We start from the raw sequence: 9,198 nt of genomic DNA on the forward strand, positions 1-9,198 counted from the left end.
TGTTCGGGGAAGCCATGGAAAACGACTTCCGGACGGCTTCGAAGCGATTCTGGACCACCATCCGCCGCCTCAGGAAGGGGAAGCAGTGCACTACCAACACCGTGTATGGTGCGGATGGTGTTCTGCTGACCTCGACTGCGGAAGTTGTGGATCGGTGGAGGGAATACTTCGAAGACCTCCTCAATCCCACCAACACGTCTTCCTATGAGGAAGCAGTGCCTGGGGAATCTGTGGTGGGCTCTCCTATTTCTGGGGCTGAGGTTGCTGATGTAGTTAAAAAGCTCCTCGGTGGCAAGGCCCCGGGGGTGGATGAGATCCGCCCGGAGTTCCTTAAGGCTCTGGATGCTGTAGGGCTGTCTTGGTTGACAAGACTCTGCAGCATCGCGTGGACATCGGGGGCAGTGCCTCTGGATTGGCAGACCGGGGTGGTGGTTCCTCTCTTTAAAAAGGGGAACCGGAGGGTGTGTTCTAACTATCGTGGGATCACACTCCTCAGCCTTCCCGGTAAGGTCTATTCAGGTGTACCGTGAGAGGAGGCTACGCCGGATAGTCGAACCTCGGATTCAGGAGGAACAGTGTGGTTTTCGTCCTGGTCGTGGAACTGTGGACCAGCTCTATACTCTTGGCAGGGTCCTTGAGGGTGCATGGGAGTTTGCCCAACCAGTCTACATGTGCTTTGTGGACTTGGAGAAGGCATTCGACCGTGTCCCTCGGGAAGTCCTGTGGGGAGTGCTCAGAGAGTATGGGGTTTCGGACTGTCTGATTGTGGCGGTCCGCTCCCTGTATGATCAGTGTCAGAGCTTGGTTCGCATTGCCGGCAGTAAGTCGGACACGTTTCCGGTGAGGGTTGGACTCCGCCAAGGCTGCCCTTTGTCACCGATTCTGTTCATAACTTTTATGGACAGATTTTCTAGGCGCAGTCAAGGCGTTGAGGGGATCCGGTTTGGTGGCTGCAGGATTAGGTCTCTGCTTTTTGCAGATGATTTGGTCCTGATGGCTTCATCTGGCCAGGATCTTCAGCTCTCACTGGATCGGTTCGCAGCTGAGTGTGAAGCGACTGGGATGAGAATCAGCACCTCCAAGTCCGAGTCCATGGTTCTCACCCGGAAAAGGGTGGAGTGCCATCTCCGGGTTGGGGAGGAGATCTTGCCCCAAGTGGAAGAGTTCAAGTACCTCGGAGTCTTGTTCACGAGTGAGGGAAGAGTGGATCGTGAGATCGACAGGCGGATCGGTGCGGCGTCTTCAGTAATGCGGACGCTGTATCGATCCGTTGTGGTGAAGAAGGAGCTGAGCCAGAAGGCAAAGCTCTCAATTTACCGGTCGATCTACGTTCCCATCCTCACCTATGGTCATGAGCTTTGGGTTATGACCGAAAGGACAAGATCACGGGTACAAGCGGCCGAAATGAGTTTCCTCCGCCGGGTGGCGGGGCTCTCCCTTAGAGATAGGGTGAGAAGCTCTGTCATCCGGGGGGAGCTTAAAGTAAAGCCGCTGCTCCTCCACATCGAGAGGAGCCAGATGAGGTGGTTCGGGCATCTGGTCAGGATGCCACCCGAGCGCCTCCCTAAGGAGGTGTTTAGGGCATGTCCGACCGGTAGGAGGCCACGAGGAAGACCCAGGACACGTTGGGAAGACTATGTCTCCCGGCTGGCCTGGGAACGCCTCGGGATCCCCCGGGAGGAGCTGGACGAAGTGGCTGGGGAGAGGGAAGTCTGGGCTTCCCTGCTTAGGCTGCTGCCCCCGCGACCCGACCTCGGATAAGCGGAAGAAGATGGATGGATGGATGGATGTGTGTGTGTGTGTGTGTGTGTGTGTGTGTGTGTGTGTGTGTGTGTGTATGTTACTCATCAGTTACTCAGTACTTGAGTAGTTTTTTCACAACATACTTTTTACTTTTACTCAAGTAAATATTTGGGTGACTACTCCTTACTTTTACTTGAGTAACAAATCTCTAAAGTAACAGTACTCTGACTTGAGTACAATTTCTGACTACTCTACCCACCTCTGGCTATTTATCTCGCAAACAATACTGCAATGAAAATGTCAGTTTAATATTTATAGGGAAACTATTGTGTGTTGCTACTTTGCAAAATGGCCTTTTTGTCCATATAAGGGTATAATTATGTGTAATTTCCCCCCGATCCTGCACTGTACGTGCGACCTTTCACCTTCTTTGGCCACATTGCGTAAACAACATGCGTGGAAGGTAAGGAGGAAAGGAGAGAAGATTGCTAGAGTAGCCACGCCTCCTCATAGTAAGCCCTCCCCCCTGCCTCAGTGAGCCTATAAAAGGGTGAGAGCCACTGTGGGAGAACACGGAGGAACCTTTGTCACTTCAGGTAAGATGAGGGGGAAACAAAACGCGAAAAAGAAGAAGAACTCATGTTTTGATTTCTTTCCAGGTGTTTCTGTCTGCAACAACCATGAAGGCCTTAGTCCTCGTCCTTGCCCTGGCAGTCATCGGCGGTACGTTTCGTTGTATGTGGAAGTCATCGCATTCTAATTTTGACGGATATTTAACCCGTTGTCCATCGCAGGCTGCAACGCCCGCGTGGTTCGCCAGGCCGATGCCACCCTGAAGAGCTGGGAGGAGGGCGTGGAACGCTTCTGGCAGCACATCGCCGAGCTCAACCAGAAGGCCGACGGCGTGGTGCAGACCATCAAGGCCTCTCATCTCAACAGAGAGCTTGAGTAAGTCCAGGAGACTCCCCCCGCTTTGACAAAAGATATTGTTAAATAGCAGTAAAAAAAGTGAATCGTCGCTAGAATCAAGCGTATTCATCTTTTTAAACTACTAAAATGGGTAAAAACATGTTTTGCTTTGTTATTGCATTTTTTTTTATCCAACCTATCATGAAATTATTTTTTTTGTTACATGCATTTTTTTCTAAAAAGTAAAATCTCTGTAAATTTGTTGAATTTTTTTTTCAACGATTAATAATTAATATTAATAATTAATAATTGTAGTAATTATTGCAAACATCTCCAATATAATTAACTTATATATTATAATATTATTATTATTATTATTATTATTATTATTATTATATAATTATATTATATTATATTATCATACCTGCCAACTTTTGAAATCAGAAAAACCTAGTAGCCAGGGTCCAGGGGCCGCAGGCCCCAGGAGGTCCAGGCAGGCCATGTTCATAATTTAACAGTTATGGCTGTATGAGGTAACTATATTGGAGACCTATGAAATAATCATTATTGAAATAAAGTTTTAAGACAAATCTACTGGCGGGCATTTTTTGTTTTTACAATTCCATAATGGAAAAATGTGATTGAATAGAATTAATTTTATTTGATTAATCATGTATATCTTCCATCCATCCATCCATTTGTGGCTTGTGCAGCCCTTTGAGACATTTGTGATTTAGGGCTATATAAAAAAAATTGATTGATTGATTTTCTACCGCTTGTCCCTTTTTGGGGTGGTGGGGGTGCTGGAGCCTATCTCAGCTGCATTCCCCTATCTATAATTGATATAATTATAACCATGTCCATAATTATTAGCATTATATAATAATACATACCGGTACCTGCCAACTACTCCGGTTTTCCCGTAATTAGTACGGTTTTCATCAACCTATTCCGGGTTACGGTTGCAGTGATAAAAAATACGGTTTTTCATTCATTAAAAAAAAATTATTTTTTTTAAGTTTTATTCACGAAATCGCGTAACAACAATGACAATCGACACTGCTTCCCGTAACTTCCTATCGAGCCATTCCGAATGCCATGTGCGAGGCTATTTATAGCACCGCTGCCAAGCACGAGGCACCTGTTGCCCATTGTTTCCAAACGAGCGAACGATCATGGAATCAGCCGGAGAAAAATCGCAAACCAATCTGGCGCCCTAGGCAAGATTTTAGGTGGCGCCCCCCCCACATCGGCAGTGAAGTGTATATACTCACAAGAAACCGAATAGCTTTGTCTTTGACCTTTTTTTTTTTACTTAAAGAAAGCAAATTAACAATCAGAATAGTTAACAAGATAAAAAAAAAATATGAATAAATAAGTGAATGCAAAAAATAAAAAATGAATATATGAAATACAATATTTTTTTACATACATATTGCTTAATTAACATTAATGATGTGCACTTTAACAACTAGGCTTACAACTATACCTAATATATAAAGGGGTGGAAAAGTGACTATTACCTGCAGGGCAAACATTAGCTAACCAGAAGGCAATAACAATGTAAACAAAAAAACACCTGCTTAAAAGATCTAATACAAATGTCCCTGAGGAATGTAAGGCGGGAGTACTGTAATTACCTAACGTTACATTATTATTTTCCATAACAATTTAGCCCCCTCCACAATATTAACCCGACGTTAAAACAGAACTAGCTATTTATTGATTAGCAATTGCCGAATCATGTAACATTAGCTTAATGCTAAAAAGCAGGTTACTATCACATTCTGTAACAGACAAATAATTTCATGTAGGCTAACGTTACCTACCTGCTACCTCTGTCTTTTCTCGTTTCTCCTCCTCTTCTTTTCTCTTTTTTTCTTCCCTGGGCACCTGACAGTTTTGGCCGTTTTGACATCTTGTGTTGATTTTTTGATGTGGTGACGTCCAAAAAGAGTCATGATACGGGAAGGGAGGGGGCGCACCGTGCGGGGGAGGAGGAGGGGGGGCGTAATGTTGTAACAAATAATATTTCTATTAAATAGGCTTTACTTTGCATTTTAATTAACGTGGGATTATTTTTTGTATTTAGAAATAATAGTACCAACTTTTTTTTTCTTTTTTTTTTTCTCCAACATTTGTGGCACTGGCGTGGCGCCCCCTTATGGACGGCGCCCTTAGCATTTGCCTATACGGCCTATGCCACGGGCCGGCCCTGATTAGAATGCATGAGAATGTTCTATATTTTGAACGTTATTTTTAACACTGTGATTACCAGCGGAATGATTCATTACTTATCGTGTAAAGCAATGTCAGCTAAGATTTATCTGAGAGCCACACTGCAAAAACTGAAATCTAAGTAAGATTAAATATGTCAAATAAGGGTGATATTTGCTTATTTTCTGTCTGATAAGATCATTCTTCTCACTAAGCAGATTTTATGTTAGAGTGTTTTACTTGTTTTAAGGGTTTTGGTCCTAAATGATCTCAGTAAGATATTACAGCTTGTTGCTGAGATTTGATGACCTATATTGAGTAAAACAATCAATCAATCAAGTGTTGCAAAGCTGTGTCATCAACACTCACAAGTATAAAACTGCTTTTTCAAAGTAATCATTTCTTATTTCAAGCATGAAATAAAAAAAATCATGACTTTGACACAATTGTGTCTCATAATTAAAACAGATGACAGCCAAATGGACTTTGCTGTTTTATTTTCAATGAGACAATAGAAAATACGTACTCATATAGTAGTACAGTTGGCACAGTACAGTAAACTGACAGTTAATATTTAAACATTTAAGATGTGTTATTTCTAACAATTTTGAACAGAAATAGTTCATGCACATTCAGATAAATTCCTCAAAATTACAATAAAAAAAAAGTTGGCCGGGGGTCAGAGTTGTAAATATATATATATATATATATATATATATATATATATATATATATATTTTTTTTTTTTAATTTTTTTTTTTTTTTTAATTTTTTATTGTAATTTTGAAGAATTTATCTGAATGTGCATGAACTATTGCTAATATATATATATATATATATATATATATATATATATATATATTAGAAATAGTTCATGCACATTATGCACATTATATATATATATATATATTATGCACATTATATATATATATATATATATTAGAAATAGTTCATGCACATTCAGATAAATTCTTCAAAAATTCAAAAAAAAAAAATATATATATATATATAATTTTGAAGAATTTATCTGAATGTGCATGAACTATTTCTAATATATATTCATGCACATTGCACATTCAGATAAATTCTTCAAAATTACAATAAGGAAAACAAAAACCAAAAAAAAATTATATATATATATATATATATATATATATATATTTACAACCCTGGCCCCCGGCCAACTTTTTTTTTATTGTAATTTTGAGGAATTTATCTGAATGTGCATGAACTATTTCTGTTCAAAATTGTTAGAAATGACACTATATATATATATATATATATATATATATATATATATATATATATATATATATATATATATATATATATATATATATATATATATATATATATATATATATATATATATATATTAGAAATAGTTCATGCACATTCAGATAAATTCTTTAAAATTATATATATATATATTTTTTTTTTATTGTAATTTTGAAGAATTTATCTGAATGTGCATGAACTATTTCTATTATATTTCTAAAATTTTGAAGAATTTATCTGAATGTGCATGAACTATTTCTAATATATATATATATATATATATATATATATATATATATATATATATATATATATATATATATATATATATATATTATTATTATAATATTATATATATATATATATATATATATATATATATATATATATATATATATATATATATATATTAGAAATAGTTCATGCACATTCAGATAAATTCTTCAAAATTACAATAAAAAAAAAAATTGGCCGGGGGCCGGGCTGTAAATTAATTAATTTAATTTAATTTTTTTTTAAATTAATCAATCCAACAAAACAATACACATGTATATACACATATATATACATATATATATATATATATATATATATATATATATATATATATATATATATATATATATATATATATATATATATATATATATATATTCCTTGTGCACTAATTGACTAAAAGAGCACGCACTTGGCGCTATGATGTCATGTTATCGATGGAAAAATGCATTTTTAGACCATATGATTTGCTTGAGCGGCTCGTAGACCCCGAGAGTAACAAGCGGTTGCCTTGTTGCCTTTCCATTAAGAACAATAAACTCGTTTTTAGTATAAGTTTGCTGGTTTCAAGAAATGTAATGCCGAGCGCATATCATTATGTCAAGATAATGGCACTAGCATTTACTTCATTTAAGAATATTTTTCAACATACTGAGGAAAAAAGGTCTCATATTTGTTTTTTCTACCAAGAAAAGTGCACTTGTTGTTAGTGAGAATATACTTATTTTAAGGTATTTTGGGGTTCAGAATCAGAATCAGCTTTATTGTCATTACGCAAGGTAACGAGATTGAGGCCATTCCATACAGTGCGATGTGTGCATGCTAGAAAAACAATGTGCAAATATATAAAAATTTAAAAAATGTAGAAGTGCAATGAATATGGTGTGAAATGAATATATACATGAAAAAACAAAACAAAACCAGGGTGGTTGGTGGAATGGGTTATTGCACCGAAGAGAAGGCAGTTATGAGGGACAATGGGGCAGTCCGTTCAGGATGGTTATGGCCCTGGGGAAGAAGCTGTTCTTTAGCCTGTTTGTTTTGGTTTTAATGCACCTGTAGCGCTTCCCAGAGGTTAGCTAATTTTACTTGTTTTGGAAAGTCTTGACAAGCCTCATTTTCTTGTTCTATTGGCAGATCATTTTGCTTAATTCAAGTAAAATACCCCTCATTTTTGTATTTTTTTCCCCTTGTTTTTGAACACTGACTTTTTGCAGTGTAGATGTAGTCATCAAAAGAGCCCTACCTCTGCATCGGATGATGCACCATCTCATGTTTACGTTTTCTCGGCAGCACCTTGATCACCGACACTATGGCCGAGCTGACGGCGTACAAGGACAACATCCAGGCCAAGCTGAGCCCCTACGCCACCGCCTCCACAGGTCAGCTGACCACTGACCTGCAGCTGCTGGGCAACAGGCTGCAGAAGGACATGTTGGACGCCAAGGAGCGCAGCACCGAGTACCTGGGCGAGCTCAGGTCCATGGTGGAGCAGAACTCCGGCGACGTGCACAACCGCATCGGCGCCTACACCAACAAGCTGAAGAAACGCCTCAGCAAGGACACCGAAGACATCCAGAAGTAAGACGGCTTTAAAAGACGAGCGGTTCGTCTTGACGTGAAAGCTAATCCTAATATCATCATAACAGCATCGTGGCCACCTACCTGGGCGAGATCCAGTCCCGCACCTCCCAGAACCTGGACAACATGAGGCAGGGGCTGGAGCCCTACGTCCAGCAGGCCGGCGACACCACCAACCAGAAGCTGAGCGACATCTCCACCCTGCTGCAGAGCCAGGCCACGGGTCTGGGCCGGCAGCTGGAGAGCCAGGCCGAGGGTCTCAGGACCCAGCTGGAGGCCACCGCCGAAGAGCTGCGCACCTCCCTGGAGGGGAAGATCGACGAGCTGACCGAGCTCTTCGCCCCGCTCGCCACCCAGATCCGCGAGAAGTTCGACACCGTGATCGAGAAGGTCACCGCCGACATTTGACAAAAAGGAGACTTTTGAGAGGGTCTGTGATGTCCCTGGAAGGGAGGAAGTTGAGAGTTACTGATCTTTGCTTGTATTTACTCGTCACATGTTGTTGTAAAAAAAAACATGAACCCATCAATGCACACAAAATGCAAGTCGTTCATTTCAATAAACACTTCCTTTTTAAACGCGTAAACGCTCCCGCGGTCATCGGCCACTATTATGCGTTTTTCGCTAATACAATCTTGTCGCTTTGTCCGCCACGCTGCTCTCTGAGGCGAGTGAATAAAGAAGCCAGGAAACAACAACTTTGCTCCTGTTGTTTTTATGTAGATTACCGTATTTTCCGCACCATAAGGCGCCCTGGGTTATAAGCCGCGCCTTCAATGAACGGCATATTTCAAAACTTTGTCCACCTATAAGCCGCCCCGTGTTGTAAGCCGCATCTAACTGCGCTAAAGGGAATGTCAAAAAAACAGTCAAATAGGTCAGTCAAACTTTAATAATATATTAAAACCAGCGTGATGTGGGCGCGCATGGAGTCGTATATCAACATGGACGGAGCTGCGTGAAAAAAGCCACCCGGCCTCTTCGCGTAAACTTAAACTTACCTTAACCACTCGCTCATCTTTTCTTCATCCATCCCTTCGAGTTAGCTTTTATGATGACGCCGGCCGCTGGAAAGGTCTCTTTTGGCAAGGTCTTCCTTTTGAATATCACCATGGGTGGAAGTTTCTGGCCATTAGCATGGCAAGCTAGAACCACAGTGAAGGATGACTTCTCATTCCCTGTGGTGCGAATATT

The 9,198-nt window shown here is 40.2% G+C and overlaps 1 protein-coding gene across 1 annotated transcript; it reads left to right on the forward strand.

The window, feature by feature from the left end:
- Positions 1-2,306: 2,306 nt before the first annotated feature.
- Positions 2,307-8,702, forward strand: apoeb (apolipoprotein Eb). The gene is made up of 4 exons (XM_061958774.1): positions 2,307-2,466; positions 2,538-2,691; positions 7,717-8,004; positions 8,073-8,702. The coding sequence occupies exons 1-4, from the start codon at positions 2,424-2,426 to the stop codon at positions 8,410-8,412; spliced, it is 825 nt and encodes a 274-aa protein (XP_061814758.1). The 5' UTR covers positions 2,307-2,423; the 3' UTR covers positions 8,413-8,702.
- The last annotated feature ends 496 nt before the right edge of the window (positions 8,703-9,198 follow it).

Source organism: Nerophis lumbriciformis, linkage group LG04, assembly GCF_033978685.3.
Source record: "Nerophis lumbriciformis linkage group LG04, RoL_Nlum_v2.1, whole genome shotgun sequence".
Taxonomy (NCBI): Eukaryota; Metazoa; Chordata; class Actinopteri; order Syngnathiformes; family Syngnathidae; genus Nerophis; species Nerophis lumbriciformis.